The sequence below is a fragment of the Chrysemys picta genome, chromosome 12, assembly GCF_011386835.1.
Source record: "Chrysemys picta bellii isolate R12L10 chromosome 12, ASM1138683v2, whole genome shotgun sequence".
Lineage (NCBI taxonomy): Eukaryota > Metazoa > Chordata > Testudines > Emydidae > Chrysemys > Chrysemys picta.
Window position 1 is genome coordinate 26091629 of NC_088802.1, and position 19397 is coordinate 26111025.

At 51.4% G+C, this 19397-nt stretch overlaps 1 protein-coding gene across 1 annotated transcript in view; it reads right to left on the minus strand.

Moving 5' to 3' along the window:
• Window positions 1–19397, minus strand: part of LOC101941834 (butyrophilin subfamily 1 member A1-like) — a 52428-nt gene that overhangs the window by 15969 nt on the left and 17062 nt on the right. Inside the window, exons 4-11 of the mRNA XM_065562969.1 lie at window positions 19088–19369; window positions 16786–16902; window positions 13802–13834; window positions 12956–12988; window positions 12842–12874; window positions 12716–12748; window positions 5567–5653; window positions 5137–5163 (exon numbers count right to left, since the gene is read on the minus strand). Of these exons, the coding sequence (XP_065419041.1) occupies window positions 5137–5163; window positions 5567–5653; window positions 12716–12748; window positions 12842–12874; window positions 12956–12988; window positions 13802–13834; window positions 16786–16902; window positions 19088–19369 (645 nt within the window). The remainder of the gene's footprint in view (window positions 1–5136; window positions 5164–5566; window positions 5654–12715; window positions 12749–12841; window positions 12875–12955; window positions 12989–13801; window positions 13835–16785; window positions 16903–19087; window positions 19370–19397) is intronic.

Sequence of the window (19397 nt, forward strand, 5' to 3'; positions counted from 1 at the left end):
TATAAGCCCACTTTCAAAGCCAATTTTAGAAGTACTTAATGAGGCTGTTAAGATGCTGGAGACACAACACAGTTCATGCGATCAAACATGACTATGGCATCCTACTTTCTATTTAAGCAAGAGATACCATACACTACAAACTGGAGGCCAATGTTAAGTGCATTGTCACTTGTTCATCCTGAAGTTGAACACTGATTCCGAACAAGACCAGCAAATGCTCGCTATCTTTCTGCAAGAAACTCAACTGACTGGCTAGAAGCATGCGATGCAACAGTGAAAGACTCAACAGTTTGAAAAAGTGAAGAACTCTCTCACCACATTCAAAAAATTTGCATACATGGCTGATGAATGCACCGATGCAAATTAGCATCAAGTATTAAGTCATTGTGTACATTATCTTGATGTCAGTGGTGGGCCAGTAGATGCATTTCTAGATGTTCAAGTTATAGAAGACACATCGTCTGCATCTGTGACAATCCACATCTTAGAAGAGTTAAATGCTTGTCAATTGGACCCCAAACAGATGGTTGCTTGTGCATTTGATGGAGCTGCAAACTTCTCTGGAAGATATGGTGGAGTACAAGCTTTTCTCAGAGAAAAGTGTAACCCTAATCTCTCCTATATACACTGCAGAGGCCATCTACTCCAACTAGCACTAGTATGAGCTGCAGAATCTTCAAAAGACATAAAAAAGCTATAAATTTAATGTCTTCATTATATTCTTTTTTCAGCAAGAGTCCAAAAAGACTGAATATCTTGGAAAATATAGAAGATACATTGCAACTGAAGTTCAAATTAGTCCAACCTGGGAAAACCCGCTGGCTTTCTCATGAGCGATCCTTGGCTGTTGTCTTAAAATTACTCCAGCCATTACTACTGGCTTTGGAAAGTATTTACCAAGATGGGATGGATCTAAGTAGTGAGGCTGGTGGATTACTTTTGCTACTACAGTCAGAGAACACTACTGCCATTCTCTCTCTCGTAAGTCTACTGTTGAAACCACTTGGGTCATTAAACAATGCCATCCAGGCATCTGCTACAACAGTAGTAGAACTTTGTCCAGCAATAGAAGCTACATTTGAATCAATCAGAGAGCGATCCATTGAAAAAATACTGGAAGAAGCAAAGACTTCAGTCCAGAAGTTGATTAATGAAGGCATTTATATTGAATCCTTAAGTGAAGAAGACAAGAAGGGTTTGTTAAGACAACTGAAAAAGTACACAGACTTCATTCTTAAAAATCTACAACAGCGACTTCTAGATTCTACTCAACCTCTATGTAGCTTTTACAGATGCCTGTCCTATAAAACACCGACAGTTGAGTGGAGTGTGGCACTACCAGCAATGGGGCTGCCATGTGATCAGGACAGAATAGAGAATTTGAACACAGAGTGGAATATCATACGACGAATGAATGAAGATTTGATTTCAACTTGTTTTTTATCATTACTAGTGGCTCGACTGATCTTTGTGCTGTTTCCTGGGATGAAAGAAGTAGGAATTCATCTCTTGCTACTCCCAGTCACAACAGCTACAGTTGAGCGTTCTTTTTCATCATTAAATAGAATTTTGTGTTCTGAAAGAAGTCGCCTTCTGCCTGATCATGTGAATGAACTAATGAGCATATCAATTGAAGGAATGGAAGTACCAGACACACGAGAAGCCACCAAAGATGAATGCATTGCATTCAAGAAGTTCATTAACAGAGTTGTGCAAAATTATAACAAGAAACCAAGAAGGATGTAGATGTAGTGCTTCATAGAAGGCTTGAGTAGCCAACTTTAATTTGTGTGATGATTTTAAAACATGAGTTATATATAATAAAATGGTCATGAAACATTTTTCAGTTTTTACTATGGTGCCACAGCCCACCTTCACCCTCACAGTCTCACCCCTCATCAGCCCTGACACCCCCCCGTAAATTCAAACAACCCCCCTAATTTCAGTTCCTGGGAAAACCACTGAGGGTCACTACAATACTCTGTCTGACCCAGCCAGACAGGCTCAAGGGTGCACTGGGATCCTTGCACCATCTCAGCGTTTGCTGATCCCCTTGCAGGGCCTTGTCCTCACTCAGATCGGAAGCCCTTTGGGGCTGGCAGACCCTTGTTCTGTCTCTGCAGTGCCTGGCTCACGCGTGGGCACTAGATCAATAATAACGCTCACTGCCCAGCCCCTAAGGGCTGTGTGACAGTGTGGGGCCTTCCCCATTGCACATGGGGACCCTGGGGTTCAGGGAGCCCTGGTTACTCTGCCCCACACATTCACCCAGCGACTCCCATGAGCTGCCGGATGTGGGTCCCTGGGATCAGAGTGCGGGCAGTCGAGTGGCACTGACCGGTCAGGGGCTGCTGAGGTGGGTGGAAGGAAAGGGTTAATCCCAGTGTGGTGACACTTTGCTGCCTGGCCCTGGCTGGTTTCTGCCCTCTGGGTGCAGCACAGGGCATGTGTCTCTGAGCAGGTCCCTGCCCACTCACCCGCCATTTGCCCCAGACACAGAGACTCCAGGTGCCGAGGGAAGGAGCAGCCCCAGCAGAGCCGCATTGGCCCTGGCACGGGCTGAGCCTGCGAGCGCAGCAGCAGCGGCAGCGGCAGAGAGAGGGGCTCAGCCATTGAGAGCAGCAGGGTCCCCACCCGCAGGGGAGGGGTCAGCGCTGGGACAACAGGCCGGGCTGGGTCAGGGGCTGGGAGCTCTGGCAGAGAGCGCGGTACCAGCACCAACAGCCCTGCTGGAGACCCTGGGCCTGGCCAACTGGGAGCAGCCAGCGAGTCTCTCGGGGGCCTGGGACCCTGCCCAGGATGGGGCAGCTGGAGGGTGGGGGGGGAGGGGTTGTGTAACAGGAGTCTCCCCCGGGGCTGGAGATCCCTGGAATGAGGCACTGATGTGACTGGCTCAGGATCCCGACAGGCTCAGGGGCCAAGGGTGTGGAATGGCCCAGAGCCCAGCCGTGCCCAGGACCCTGTGGCCATAGACTGCGCTGGGCTGGGGGCAGCAAGGGCGAGGAGGGAAGCAGGGCTGGCAGTGGCAGGGGTCTGAAATAACCCAGAAGGAGCATTTGGCCTTCCTGACTCCAGCCTTGTCCTGCCATTGTGTCCTGATCGCTGCCACCAACTCCTCCTCCTCCTCACTCTGGCCCACCACATAAACAACAATGGCTCACATTTTTGGTTCTTTTGCAATGGATGTTCTGTAGCATCTCTGTCTCCCTTCCTGAGCTGGGGTGTCTGCGACTTTGCTAAATGTGTTAATAAACCGTTTGTAAATCTAAAAGAGTTCCTAGAGTGTGAATGTGCAGCTGTGCACAGTGGGGTTCCCAACTGTGTCATGATTTAAATAATGCTGAGCCTGATCTTGGGACAAAACCAGTCAACCCTCAAAGTGACAACTACAAATTCGTAAGTAATCAGTATAATCAATATAGAATCTCTAGATTGGGCTATAGGCCCCCTCATACCCACTGCTGTCCCCTTCACTGGCTCCACTCCTTGTCCCCACCCCCCAGGTTCTGCCCTGCCCATCCCTCACCTGACACCTCCTGCTGCTCCCCGACTACCAGCCCCACTCACCCTCCTTCTCCCTTTGTTCCCTTCTCCCACCAGCTCCCCCTACACCCCGAACAAACTCTCTGCTGCTGAGCATCATCCAACCACCTCCTCCTCCTTCCTGCCCTAGAACCCCCTGCTCTCACCCGCTTCCCAGCTCTGACTGCCCCCCACACTCCTGTGCTGCTTTAATTCACACACCCAGGCACTGGGCACTAGCACAGTGCATATGTGCAAGGTCCATGTCCTATGGTGACACATGAGACCCAAGCTCTGTGACAGTCTCCTGGCCTTACGGGGCTCTGCTCCAAGCCCTCCCCTGTCACTGCCCCTCCCTGGCCAGTCCAGTGTCCTGTCTGTTATCGGAGTAGTGAACGGATACTCTTGTGGGTAAAGTGCTAACCTAGGGACCAGCAGATCTAGGCCCAACTTTGCCACAGCAGGGGGTAGTCAGGGCTTGTGGTCCCTGGGAGGGGACCTGGTGGGAGGCTTCTCCTCTTTCCCTTGGAAGCAGGTGTGAAAGTAACTTACATTTCTTACAGATACTGTCCTATGGCAACCGCCCCTTGGGGTGGGGACTCAGGGCCAGGGGTTGGGGCAGCACCATCTAGGGACTGTGTGTGCTGGCTCAGGCCCACCAAGGCTGGGGCCTCACCCCCGGGCCGTCTGGTGCTGGGGCCGGGAGTCACGGGCGGGGGGGTGGGGTGGTTTAGGCTCCTGTGGGGGAGGAGGGTAGAAGGGGAGGGATGGGCCGCCCATGCCATCCATGCCCAGCACCTCCCACTGTTACCCTGCTGGCAGCATCCAGAGCCCCGCCCCCAGCAGGCCAACCTCTTATGGGTGCGCTGCACCGGGGCACCCCGGCTTACTTTCACCTCTGCTTGGAAGTAACTTTAAGGATTTGTCTACATGGGGAAAAGCCCTGAGTAGCTAGTGCAGAACACCTAGTCAGCACTGCCTGCCTGTGCGGACACTCTGATTCCATGCTAAGAGTGCCCTTGTCTGCTTTGGGTTAATGCACATTGGAAGAATACAAGTGCAGAATATTCCACACTAGCTACTCTGGACTCTTCCCCATGAATTCCCCATGCTGAGAAGCCCTAAGTGTGGGGAGAGGAGGTTTAAATTCCTTGTTCCTCACCCCAGCAACACTTCTAGAGCCATCAGCTGCCCCTCTGTCTCTACCCACTCTCTGCCACTGCATCCAGCAGGGTTGGAGAAGCTCATCAACTGGATGTTTCTGCCAAAAAATGGCCAGTATTGAAATAAACAATGTATTAACTAGAGGTTATAAAATAGCAACAGAGAGCAGTTAAACAATTATCTGTTTGCACCAGCTCCCCTCTGCCCCCAGCAGGTACCCGTGTGTGTGTGTGTGTGTGTGTGTGTGTGTGTGTGTGTGTGTGTGTGTGTGTGTGTGTGTGTGTGTGTGTGTGTGTGTGTGAATAACCAAGCTCCTTAAAGTTTCACACAGACAATCACATTTTGCCCGACCCCTTAGATATTGTGAGAGCTGTAAGGGGACTGAGCAGGGACCGAGTATCCCAGAGGAATGGGACTGAGAGTGACTGCGGCAGTATCAGTGTTAGTTACCTGCGTATCCTTGGGCTCTGGTGAGTCCTGAAATAATCAGAAACGAGAATTTACACAAATGAAATGCAGACTCAGCAGGTTACATACTGTGAAAAACAAACCACACAACCAGAAACAGCTTACCCAGTTCTGCCAGAGGGTCCATGGGAATGAGAGGAGAGAAAAGGGAAAAAAGAACATAAATGAATCAACAGGAGAGATTCTCAGTAACAAAAGTGCCCAGTTCTAACCCCGCATTACAGTGACTTCAGTGGGAATTTTGCCTGAGTAAGGACAGCAGGATTGGGCTCCTAATCACTAGTTATGACTTCTCCTTTATTGCATCTGATCCTGCAAACCCTCCCCCCAGAAATCAATGGGGCTGCACCTGGGCTTATGTACGTTACCTGTCTCAGTAACACATTAATATTTTACACTAACACGTCTTTGCGCACCCAGCTCTGAGTGTTCCTTTTCCAATTTAAAGCATAATCAAAACTAGTACAAATGCCCTTACCTTTCGCTGCCTCGTATTCCGCTGGAAAGTCAAAGACATTGGGAGTTAATGTTGAGTCTCAAAACTTAATGGGCAATAGTCAAGCTAACGGCAACGTCTCCCTCACTGGTGATACGAGTGTTTTGAAAGATTTGTCCATAAGGCACTGAGCAGAGCACAGCACAGGAGCCAGCTTCTTATGGACGAATGGACTTAAGCTGTCCTGCCCCAGCTGTTATATCTACTGCGTTATACACCTGAGATACTGGACAGGGCTTCCTGGCTCCACGTCATTACTCATCTCTGGCCATGCCACACTGTTCCCTGCAACCCCCCACCCACCTGCCCCTCTTCGTCCTCTGTCCTCTGCACAGACACTCACACCCCGCCAGTCTCCTGCCCCACTGCACATTGTTATTTGCATTCCAGTAACATCTAGAGGTTGCACTCAGAGCTGGGCCCCACTGAGCTGGGTCCTGTACACCCACAGTCAAGGGTGGAACCCACTGGGCATACACAGTGCCAGGCTCCATGTTGCTAGGACCTATACACACACACTCAGGGCCAGGTCTGATTGCGCTAGATCCTGAACACACACACTCAGGGCTAGGTGGTGTGCACACATTCATGGGCGGGCCCCACTGTGCTAGGTTCCGTACACACACACACACACACACTCAGGGCAGAGCTTCTCTGAGCTAGGTCCTGTATGCACAGAGCATGCCAGGCCCCATGGTGCTAGGTCCTGTACACACACACTCAGGGCCACGGCCGATCACGCTAGGTCCTGTACACACACACTCAGGGCCTGGCCCACCACATGCCCAGCCAGGAGAGATTCCAGGGGCCACAGCACAGCTGGGTTTGGAGGAGAGATTGAAGAGAGAAGGGGGCAGCTTTACTAATACTAATGGGGTGTTTTTCTGTACATGGAGAGGGAAGGGGAGAAAACACTGAGGTGTTTAAGGGAGAAGCAGACAGGTGGCTGACCCAGGCTGCGGGTGACCAGACACCCCAATCTTATCAGGACTGTCCCAATATTAGGGATTTTGTCTTATAAATGCAACTATCCCCCCCACACACACACAAAAAAAGTGTCCAGATTTTTCACACTTACTATCTGGTCACCCTACCCAAGCTGCCAGGAGAAAAATAAGTAAAAAACCCAGTGGCAGTACAGTTCCCCCTGGAAGTGGTGCTGACGTGGCCCTGCGCGCCCACCCCTAGAATGGGCCCCACGTGCCCACCTCTGTAACCAGCCCTGCGTGCCCACCCCTGGAACCGGCCATTGCTGGCAGAGGGAAGGCGGCGCCAATCGCTCAGACAGGGTGGGACTCAATGATGAGTTGAGGGGCCTAAAGGCAAAGGCAAGGAGCTTGTGCTGGAGCGGTGCTGGAGGGGGCCTCAGTGGAACTAAGTGGTGGATGTGGCAGGAGAGATGAGCCTGAGGGCTGAGCCCAGCAGCCGTGCTTTGGATGGAGCTGAGGAGACAAAGCAGCTGGCCTCAAGGCCGGGCAGGAGGAGATCACAGCAGTGGAGGTGTGAGATGATGGGGTGAATGAGAGCCTGGGCTGTCGGGACACACACAAGAGGCTGTATCTGTGACGTGTTATACACGCAGGAGCAGGGAGACTGGGGAGAGGTCAGGACATGGGGGTCTAGAGAGAGGCTGAGTCAGAGACAATGTCTAGATTGACTGGGCTGATTGAGATGTTGTTAGGGTGGCCAACACTGTATTTCAAAAATACAGGACAGTTTTTTTCTCCCCCCACCCCACCCCCTGACCTGGGCCTATATCATGGAGTGATTCTCCCAGCCAGGGCAGGGGAAATACTCCCCGGCCCCTCCGATAAGGAGACACCTCGAGCAGGGCCCAGACCCCAGGCATCCCATTCTGTTCTGGGCTCCCTGCAGCCAGCTCAAGCCTCACACCCCACCTCAGGACCACAATCCCTGGCCCACAGAAGGGGCAGAGATCCTGGTACCTAGCTTGGGGCAGCCCAGTGGGCAGGGGCAGCTCTAGCTTTTTTGCCACCCCAAGTACGGCAGGCAGGCTGCCTTTGGCGGCCTGCCTGCGGGAGGTCCCCGGTCCTGCGGATTCGGCAGCATGCCTGCGGGAGGTTCGCTGGTCCCGCAGCTTCGGTGTACCCGCCACCGAATTGCTGCCGAATCCGCAGGACCAGTGGACCTTCCGCAGGCATGCCACCGAAGGCAGCCTGACTGCCGCCCTCGCAGGTACCGGCAGGGCGTTCCCCGCGGCTTGCCGCCCCAGGCATGCGCTTGGAGCGCTGGTGCCTGGAGCCATCGCTGCCAGTGGGGATGGGAGGCAGGGAGAGCTGTCACAGCTCCCTGCCTTAGGGAGGGCTCGTGGTGTTATCCAAAAAGATGAAGAAACTAGGAAGTGGGGTGGGCTGTGAGGGGGACAGAAGAGCTTTGAGTTTAAGTGCCCTCTGGACATCGACAAGGAGGAGATGTCAGACAGGCTGAGATGTGGGATGGGATGCCCGGGAACAGTCTTTAGCAGAGCAAGAGTTTGAGAGTCACTGGCATAGAGGTGGTATCTGATGCCGCGAGTGTCCATAAGAACCACTAGGGACAAGCACTGAGCTTTGGGGGATGTGCTGTGAAAGAGGGAGACAGGAAGAGACCGACCCAACAGAACAGACACCAAGAGTGATTAGAGAGGCAGGAGGAGAACTGGGAGAGGAGGGAGCTGTGAACGGCGAGGATTTAATGGAGATAAGAGTGGTCAGGCCCGCCGACAGCAATTCTGGGCCCCAGGTGTGACGTTATTGATATAATCATTGTTGCAACCAAGGTCCTGTAGTGGCACCCAAATCTTGTATAAAGGGGGTCAAATGGGGTGTCTAAGACAAGGTTATGGTTTACTGGTTATGATTATGCTGTCTATATGTGTGTATCAGTTTTATAGTTGAAGTTATGAATATTGGCTCTATACTGTCTGTATTGCAAACTTATGCTATGCTTCTGGGTGACAACCCAGACAAGCTGGTGTTAGCTCTGCCTAGCCTGCTTGATGGCCCATTAAGAATCATCAGGTATACAATGGACTCATTGAGAAAAGGCAAATATGCCTTGAGACTCAGCAAAGTATGCAGGGACTGTCCCATGTGACTCCAGACTTCATTTTGCTGTAATTTTCCACAGTAAGAACAAAGAGGTGTTCTTACACCTGGAAAAGACTATATAAGGCTGAGGCCTCATCTCCATTTGGTCTTCAATCCTGCTTCTTATCTCTGGAGGGACTTTGCTACACCTGAAGCTCTGAACAAAGGACTGAGGACCTATCCCAGCTGGGGATGATCCAGAGACTTGATTTGAACCTGCAGTTTATTCTATCTCTGTTGCAAGCCTGAACCAAGAACTTTGCCATTACTGTATGTAATTGATTCCATTTAACCAGTTCTAGCTCTCATCTATATCTTTTTCCTTTTATGAATAAACCTTTAGATTTTAGATTCTAAAGGATTGGCAACAGCGTGATTTGTGGGTAAGATCTGATTTGTATATTGACCTGGGTCTGGGGCTTGGTTCTCTGGGATCAGGAGAACCTTTTTTCTTTTTCTGGGGTATTGGTTTTCATAACAATTCGTCTCCATAACGAGTGGCACTGGTGGTGATACTGGGAAACTGGAGTGTCTAAGGAAATTGCTTGTGAGACTTGTGGTTAGCCAGTGGGGTGAGACCGAAGTCCTCTTAGTCTGGCTGGTTTGGTTTGCCTTAGAGGTGGAAAAACCCCAGCCTTGGGCTGTAACTGCCCTGTTTTAGCAATTTGTCCTGAATTGGCACTCTCAGTTGGGTCCCGCCAGAACCGCATCGTCACACCAGGGCAGAACAGTCATTGGGCCCCCAGGCACACACAAGCTGCGCCCATGCAGACAAGGTCCACCTGACATTTGGCAGTGCTGCCGGCTGTGCAGTTGGGCGCGCTCTTCCAGCACGGCCAGGGCTACCACATGCCCATCTGGTAGCATTGCCAATTGTCTAATGGCACAAACCCAAAGACCCTTGCCATGCCCCCTGCCCCGCCCCTTCTCTGAGACCCTGCTCCCTGCTCACTCCATCCCTCTCCCTCTGTCACTCGCTCTCCCGCACCCTCACTCTCGTTCACCAGGCAGGGGCAGAGGGTTGGGGTCCGAGAGGAGGTGTGGGGTGCAGGCTCTGGGAGGGAGTTTGGATGCAGGAGCGGGTGAGGGGTCAGGCTCTGGGAGGGAGTTAGGGTGCAGGAGGGGGTGTGGGGTGTGGGCTCTGGGCTGGGGCAGGGGTTGGGGTGCAGAGTGCAGGCTCTGGGAGGGAGTTTGGGTGCAGGGTGCTGGTTCTGGACTGGGGCAGGGGGTTGAGGTGCAGGGAGTCAGGGGGTCAGTGGTTTCCTCGGACAGCTCCCAAAAGTGACTGGCACACCCCTCTGGCAGCAGCTGCTAGGCACGGGGGCTGGGGGCACTGTGGGGGCAGCGGCCTCAATGGGGAGCTCAGAGCTCAGGCAGGGGCTCGGGGAGAGGGGCAGGGAGCAGAGGGGTGGTTCACGCACTGCCCATGAGGAAGGTTCTTTTCCTCCACGTCTCTCACCTCAGTTCTGGGTGGCCTCTGAGCACATCTACTGGATCAGGCCCCATGGGTAAGCTAGATCCTCCTCCCCCCAGTTATGTGTCGCCACGTGCCCAGGTGGGAGATAGGTGCCCAAACATCTAGAGTGAGGCAGCAGTGCACTCTTCGTGCCCAGAGGCAGAAGCTTAGACAGTGTGAGAACTTACACAGAGATTTATAAAAACAACAAGGAATCTGGTGGCACCTTAAAGACTAACAGATTTATTTGGGCATAAGCTTTCGTGAGTAAAAACCTCACTTCTTTGGATGAGGTTTTTACTCACGAAAGCTTATGCCCAAATAAATCTGTTAGTCTTTAAGGTGCCACCAGACTCCTTGTTGTTTTTGTAGATACAGACTAACACGGCTACCCCCTGATACTTGACAGAGATTTATGTCCTGAGTGAATTTAGGTGCCTACAGGGATAGGTGTCAGCCAAGCAGGGGATTGTGGATCACGGTGCCTAAAACGGGGATTGTGGCTGGAGTTTAGGTGCCTAAGACTCTTTGTAGATCAGAACCATAATGCGATTCTGAGATAAAAGCTGAGGGAGGTTGTGGAATCTCCATCATGAGAGCAGGTTAGACAAACACCCACCAGAGATGGTCTAGATCAGAGTGGGCAAACTACGGCCCGCGGGCCACATTCGGCCTGCAGGACCATCCTGCCTGGCCCTTGAGCTCCCGGCCAGGGAGGCTAGCCCCCGGCCTCTCCCCTGCTGTTCCCCCTCCCCTGCAGCCATGCCGCCGTGTGGGCAGCTCTCAGGGTGGCAGAGCTGCGCGCTTCTGCAGAGCAGAGCGGCAGCGTGTCTAGCTCTGGCCGGGAGGTGCGGCTGCCATACATGCTGCTCTAAGCAGCATGGTATGGGGGCAGGGAGCTGAGGGGTTGGATAAGGGGCGGGGGGTCCCGGGGGCCAGTCAGGGGACAGGGAGCAGTTGGATGGGGCGGAAGTTCTGGGGGGTGGTCAGGGGATGGGGGAGGGGGGGTTGAATGAGCGTGGGAGTCCCGGGGGGCCTGTCATGGGGCGGGGGTGTGGATAGGGGTTAGAGCAGTCAGGGGACAGGGAGCAGGGGGGTTGGATGGGGGTGGGATCCCAAGGGGGCGGTTAGGGGACAAGGAGCAGGGGGGGTTGTATGGGTCGGGGGTTCTGAGGGGGGCAGTCGGGGGGCGGGAAGTGGGAGGGGGAGAATAGGGGGTGGGGGGCCAGGCAGTTTGGGGAGGCACAGCCTTCCCTACCCGGCCCTTCATACAGTTTCGCACCCCAATGTGGCCCTCGGGCCAAAAAGTTTGCCCACCCCTGGTCTTGATAATACTTAGTCCTTCCATGAGTGCAGGAGACTGGCCTAGATGACCTCTCAAGGTCCCTTCCAGTCCTACGATTCTATGATTAGTGTGGGGTTAAGGTGGAGAGGACGTACTTGTAATTTAAGGGAAAAGCACATTACAGGGATCTTGTAATTATCCCCGAACCAAGTGTTATAAACTCAGGAAATACAGAACTAAGGTTAAATTTAAAAGAAATCCAAACATGCCATGGTGTAGAAATGCAGCTAAGTCACCTAAGCAACCTTAACTCTGCCCTATAGTAACTTTATGAGGGGAAAATAAACAAAAACCAAAAAACCCAGCATGCCTTTAGAAATCAGTTTCATTTAATATAGACCCCCCCACACACACAGCTCTGTATTGACCAGACCTGTGCGGTTATTGTGCGGAGTCGCTGCAGGCTGAAGCTGAGGTTGTGGGTGCGCATGGTCACTGAGGGTGAAATCCTGCCCCCTCCCACATTACATGGGCATGGAAGGGCCAGAACACAGGGGGTTCCCAGGTGAGGGATCCTGTTAAATACTGGACAAGTCTCTGTGGGTTTGTCTACACTAAAAAAAAAAAAAAAAAAGCCCTGTGGCAGTTGGCCTCTGAGCCAGGCTTGTGAGGCTCACACAGTACAAATGTTCCCACTCAGGCTGGAACCTGGGCTCTGACACCCAGTGAGGAGGGAAGGGGGATGTCTCAGAGCAGGAATGGCTACATTGCTAGATTTAGCCTTGTAGCGTGAGCTCCAGTCAGCTGACCCAGGCTCTTAGACTTGTGGGCACGGGTGGTTTTTTGCACTGTACACGTACCCACAGTCTCCAGCAACGAGAGTGACCGAGCTGGGGTAGTGTATTCAGGTTCCTGGGCTCAAGGTGCCATTTCTGTAATTCCCGTGGGGTTTATTAGATCAAATGATCCCTTCCCCTTCAAAGCCCCTTTGCGTCAGTGCGAGCAGCCCCTGAGCTCACTGCTTGGGCTCTGGTGTCGAGATGGAGATGTTCCCCACCACTCATTCAAACAGGCTGTAACTCCACCTGCTAAAATTGAGCTAAAAGTGTTAAACTGTGACTCCACTGGCATTAAATGTGACTTTCAATTGAGTTAAGGTGGCTCAACTGAGCTAACTTGACTGACATGACATGAAATCTTCAACCTATCGGATCCCATTCATCCCAGACACTGACCTTTCTGTCTCTTCATCTCAGATTGCAGAGCCTCTAGAAGGAGAAGAAAAGGGAGAGACATGAGATTCTCCCTGTCGTGTTTATAACGGTAACCCCACAGCTAACGTAACTGGTCCAGACACTGACCTTTCTGCCTCTCCATCTCAGATCGCAGAGTCTCTAGAGGGAGAAAAGAGGGAGAGGTGAGACTTCCCCCGTCGTCTTTATGGGGATAGACTTAATATTGTAACAGACACTGACCTTTCTCTCTCTCCCGTTCAGACAGCAGGGTCTCTAGAGAGAGAACAGGGTGAGAGGTGATTCATCAATTCACAGATTCCCAGGCTAGGAGGGACCATTGTGATCACCTAGTCTGACCCCTGCATAACATAAGCCAGGGGTTTTTCCCACAATAATTCCTACAGCAGATCGTTTAGAAAAACATCCAGTCTTGGTTAAAAACTGCCAGTGCTAGAGAATCCACCACGACCCTTGGCATGGGCAGTGGGTATAATAGGCTAGGGGAGGCTCAGCCTCCCCTGGCACTGCCGTGGCCACCGGACCCCACATGTGGGGTTTTGGGGGGGAAGTTTTTGATTTATTATGCCCCATGCAGGTTCCGGGGTGGTGGAGGAGGTGGTATGTGCTATTCAGCTTCCTGGTTTCATCAGTAATCTCCCTGGACTGGAGATTACTGTGGAACCCAGGAAGATGAGTAGCACATACCGCCTCTTCAGCCGCCCCAGAACTGGCATGGGGCATAGCAAAAGTGTCTTCCAGACCTGAGAGATGTTTTTCCCCAGGCAGCTTGGGGTCTGGGAAGGGGAGGCACAGCACTGAGGGGTCTGGGGAGGGGAGGGCTCGGGGCTTCAGCCGGCCTGGAACTCAGCACAGCCAAGGGAGGGGGTGCTTGGCTGCGGGACGGGGGGGCACAGGTGGAAGAGGTGGAGCTGGGGCTAGCTTCCCCAAAGGGAGGCTCCACCCGCCGCCCATGACGCTCAGTAAATTGTTACAATGAATAATTAATAATGGCTGGCAAATTTTCACCCTGTTGTGTTTATGGGGATAACTCTACTGCCAACTAATGTGATGGGCCCAGACACTGACCTTTCTCGGTCTCCTTATCCAATCGCAGGGTCTCTAGAGGGAGAAAAGGGCGAGAGGAGAGATTTCACCATGATGTTTAAGGCGCACTTCCTGCTATTAATGTAGTTGTGCTGTAACTATGAAAGTGAGGCAGACAGACTGACAAACAGGACACACAGACAGATCTGTCTCAACATCTCTGCAGCCAGCATCCCCACTGCCTCGGGGGGGGGGGTCTCTCTTTTTGTCCAGTTCCTTGCCTACTCCCGTCTGGCCCATCCCCTGAACAGCCCCAGCAATTTCCCCACCCCCACCCCCCAGTTCCTGACTGTGGGGATGGAGGATGGAAGTGAGCGGTAGGAATGGTGTCCCTAGCCTCGGTCTGTCAGAGGGTGGAGATGGATGGCAGGAGAGAGATCACTTGATCATTATCTGTTAGGTTCACTCCCTCTGAGGCACCTGGCATTGGCCACTGTCGGTAGACAGAATACTGGGCTAGATGGACCTTTGGTCTGACCCGGTACGGCCTTTCCTATGTTCTTATGTTCTTATGACCTGGGCTGGGAAAGGGATAGGATCTGATTGGCTCCATTCTAGGCCAGCTCCTGACCCTGTGGCAGGTGCCTATCCCCCGGTCTTAGTGATACATGGGAACAGCTCCCCCTAGGGCCTGGGTAAATGGGCGTGCCCCAGGTAAGAACAGGGTGGAGATGCCTTTCTTTAGCTGGGTGCTCAGGTCAGCATGAGCCAAGGAGGGGTGTGTGGATGGGCCCCTAGAGGCATCACCTCTAAGATCAGCTCTTTCCCACTGGGAGCTCGTCCCATTGATGTGTCAGCCCTGGGGTACCAACACTGCTTGAAATGGAGGTAGTGTCATGTCTGTCAGTCACTGCTGAGAACAACCTGATGGAGACCATCTTGTGACCCAGGGTGAGCAGCGTCTCAGACCAGCTATGCAAGTCCTGAGTGTGTTTGTGTTATTACAGCATCCTAGCCTCACAGCTCACCAGTGCAGCTGGTGCAGAGAATTCTCTGAAAGGCCAGGGAACAGGACAGTGACAGTTAATTGTTCTGACTGTTTAATAGTTCAAAATGAGCCCAACAGAGTTCTCTCTCTCTCTGGGCATGACTTTGACATACAACTCAAAATGAGTGTATCCCTGTCACCTAAACGTGTACTCAACCCACATAAAAACAACAGAGTCTTGTGGCACCTTAAAGACTAACAAATTTATTAGAGCATAAGCTTTTGTGGGCTTCAGCCCACTTCTTCAGATGTAGAAGTTTAAACTTAAACTTCTACATCTGAAGAAGTGGGATGAAGCCCACAAAACTTTATGCTCTAATAAATGTGTTAGTCTTTAAGGTGCCACAAGACTCTTTGTTGTTTTTGCTGAAACAGACTAACACGGCTACCACTCTGAACCTTGTCAACCCACATAATGTATTTGTTAACTAAAGCCACTAACTAAACCAGTTCACACCTGGTGCTGACAGAGTGTGTAGGTGACAGTTCTAAAGGTGCAACACCCAGTTCCAACTTTCACAAGTACAAAGCTCCTTTCTGCTTCTCTCAATTATCCGCTTCCATCCTGACTGGGAAATCATTGGAACAGACATTTCCCCTTCCCAATTCTTCCAACACTTGTACATTTCTACATAACTTTCACAGCCCTTCAGGTGAGAAAACCCTCTGGGTTGGACTTTCACAGCTGCCTTGGGGGTTTGCACACTCAGTATCCATTAATTTAAACAAAAATTGGGCATTCAGACCCCTTAGGCAGCTATGAAAATTCCAGCATCACTATAAACATATAGATCACTGAAGGGCAGTTCTGCCCTTTGTGACTGGAGAAAAAACTACAGCTGAGCACTAGAGAGTCCATTGCCCTGTGTACCCTGCTGGCTGACACTCAGAGCCCAGGGCTACGAGGTCCAGATCCACACCCTGATCGTCGGAGCCCTGGGCATGTGGGACCCCAACAACAAGCCGGTGCTGAGAGCGTGCAGAGTTGGTCGACACTATGCCCGGCTAATGGGGCAGCTTATGGTATCCGATGCCATCAGATGGTCTAGGGACATATACACTGAACACATCACAGGACACCAACAATACCAGAACCAGACCGCTGACAAGGGACACAGTCGGGGAAATAACTCATTTCCTTCCCTGACAGACTGTATCTGTCTATAGAAGACCCACAAGACACCGATGGACCAAGGGACAAACTCCACCCCATGTACCAATCCACTTTACTGCTACTGACTCTGACTCTATGCACTCTATGGGTGGCGTACCCGAGAACACTTATTCCCTACCACTTAAAGCCACACACATTAGTCTGGGACAATGCTTGTTATGTATCCTACGTATCTTGTCAGCTTTGTAACCAAGACTTTTAATTTTTCATAACCCAAGCTTGACCCCAGATGTACAGTGCCTTTTCTTTAAACCTGTGTAACGTGAATTTGATTTCAAACATTAGTTTTAATAAAATATTTGGATCTCAGGCAGAGCAAATCTGAGTGTAGATAAGTTCTAACCTTTCCATTTGCACAGCCACTGCTTTGCCCATCCACAGCTCCTACTCACAAGCACAGACTGGGGGGGCAGAGTTGGGCCCTAACAAACCCCTCTTCTACTTCGCTTTCTGTTTTTCTTGCCAGCAGCCAAGTTCCATATGTCGGGGCTCCAAGCCCAGCTCACTGAGCCCCACATGGTGTTTCAAACAGAGCTGTGTGGATCCCCAGGGAACAGTTCAGAGCCACACTCGCTCTGGATCCCGGAGTGAGATCTGAAGGGCTGAAACCACTTGACAATTCTTGGTTCAAACATGATCATAATTTCTTCAGATCCCTCTTCACCCTCAGCCCGGCTCCCACTGCCTGAAACTTCTCTGGACAGTGAATCAAAGCCCCTTAATCCCTGTCTCTTGACTTTTGGTTTTGTTTTAAATCTTTGTCTGTCTCTCATCAAGTTCCCTCCACCCCTCTCATTACATCACCTTTCACTCTGCGTTGCCTCCAGAAGCAGTAACCGGCCAGGGCCATGAGAACAGCCAGGAGAGCCAGGATCAGACCCAGAGCCACCGTCCAGGGATTGACCCTTGGGAAAAACAGCTCTGCAAGAGAAAGTGCCATTGACTAGGGAGCAAACACGCGCAGAATGAAGGCAGGACACAGTGACAGTGGTGACACTATGACTAGTTAAAAGAGTCTCACAGGGACTACACAGGGAGATGTTGCTCCTTTGTGCTTTATTATTAAGCCAATGGAAGCCCAAGCTTTAGCCTGGTTACTGAACATAGTTAATTAATGGGAGGGGGCGTGTTGAGGATAGGGAGGGTTAAGGTGCAACTCCATTATGCTACCCCTATCCCCCACTGGCATAAATTCAAGCATTCCCTAGGTTGCTGTAAGTGATCCCAAGGCTGCAGTCAGTGCAGACTGGCCCTCAGAATCAGATAGCTGTGACCAGCTTCCTGACACCCCCAACTCTCCTGTGCTCCCAGGGGCTCAGCTACATGAAAGTGTCTGGACCAAAATAAGCTAATGAAGGATTTTAATAAAAACAAAACTTGAGCCTATAGATTCAGAATAAAAATTCCTCCAAAGTCCTCTTCCCTGGGCCTTGGAGCAATGGCTGACTAGAGGGTTCTCTGCTACATGATTAGTATTGAAAACTGTGTAAAAATTACAAGATGACACTTGAAATCCTGAGGGGATTCCTGGTCGTGCTTGCAGGCTAAAGGGCTCTGTAGGGAGCATGCATCTGGGTCCTCTGCAGTCAGTCTGCAAAGAGCCAGCCTAGAGCAGGGTAGGTTTGGTTCTGCCTCTCTGCCTTAGGGAGCAGCCTGCTTTGTCTCTCTCTGTATTTGGCTGTGGTATGTTAGAGTTCTGGATTCTTAGAAATAAAGCAGTCCTACATTGCAGCCTTTTGGGAACATTATTTATGTTTTGTTTGTAACTCTCTCTGTGTGTGCTGTGAACATAACAATCAGGTATTTTCAGCTGTAATCTAAGTAGCAATGCTCAAACCATATTCAGGGCTCTCTTGTGCTGTTCAGGAAAAATGACTTTATTACCCATATTTTCATAAATACTCAGCACCCAGCTGCTCTTCCTGAGAACAGAGAATTCCCTCTCCCACCCCCATTGAGAACTGTGATGGTCACAGCACTCAAAGACGTTAGATACAAACATAAATACTCCTGCTGGAAGGTTGCAGCCTAACACGACTTTATGTCTTAGAATCCAGAACTTTAAGACACAAGAACCCAAAACAGAGCAGGGGGGCTGCTCCCTCTAAGTCAGCGGGCACAACTCACCCCACCTTGCTTTATGGTGGCTTGTCTATAGGCACAGTTAGTGCGCGGCAGGCTGGGATGTAAATCCACATCGCACTAGCCTGCTGTGCCCTAACTGGCTGTGTGCACCCTGCTGCACTGCACTAAAAGTTCCCTGGTGCACTTTGATCTGTTCCTGTTTCAAAGTGGGGCAGATCAAAGTGCACTATGGAATCGTTAGTGCATGTAGCAGGGTCCACACGGACAGTTAGTGTGCGGCAGGCTAGTGTGAGACAGATTTACACCCCAGCTTGCCACGTTCCTGTGGACAAGTCCTGATTCTGCTCACATGCTTTGCTACAGAGCCCTCTAGCCTGCAAACAGGACTGGGACACCCCCCACTCTTAAAGTGACAGCTTGCAATTCTAACACAGTTCTCACTACAGCACAAGAACAAAGCAGTGTTCCCTCCCCCACCCCTACTAAGAAGGAGGGTGATTGCTGGGTGCTGAGCTATTATGAAAATCTGTCCAATGGTGTCCCAGCCTGCAAGGTGATAAACACCCTCAGCTCCTACTGGAGTCGAAGGGTACGTCTATACTTCAATTAGACACCTGCAGCTGGCCCATGCTAACTGATTCAGGCTCACTGGGCTCAGGCTGAGGGGCTGTTTAACTGTGGTGTAGGTGTTCAGGCTGAGGCTAAAGCCTGAGCTCTAGGACTCCCCCACCTTAGAGGGTCCTAGAGCCTGGTCTCAAGACCAAGCCCGAACATGTACATTGCAATTTAACAGTCCCTTAGCCCAAGCCCCTTAGTCTGAGCCAGCTGGCACGGGCCACCAGCAGGTGTCTAACTGCAGTGTAGACATATCCCAAGAGAACTGAGGTTGCTCAGGACTTTCCAAGACATGCTCAGCACCTTGAAGGTTCAGGCCAATACATAGGAGACACAATGATAAATACTCTCTGCCCATGTCTACAGTGTTTCTTTCTATCCATGTGCAGCACGGACGGGCACTGACCTGCCAGGGAAATCGCTGACTCTCTCTCCTGGTCGAGTCGGGGGTTCCTGACACAGCAGGACACTTTCTGGTTGGACTCTTCTGTTAGAACAATGGCAATCTCTGCTTGAAACAGGCCATTGGCCTCTGGGGTTATTTCTTCAGAGGCCAATGGTAAGATCTTCCCCTGGAGATCTCTCCACTGAGCCTTGGGCTGTGGGTACCATCCAGATGATCGACACACCACCTGGATCCCTCCATCCTGATGTCCCTCCACAGAGATGACAGGATCAGAGCCCAAAACTACAGAAGAAATAAATGAACTTGTGAT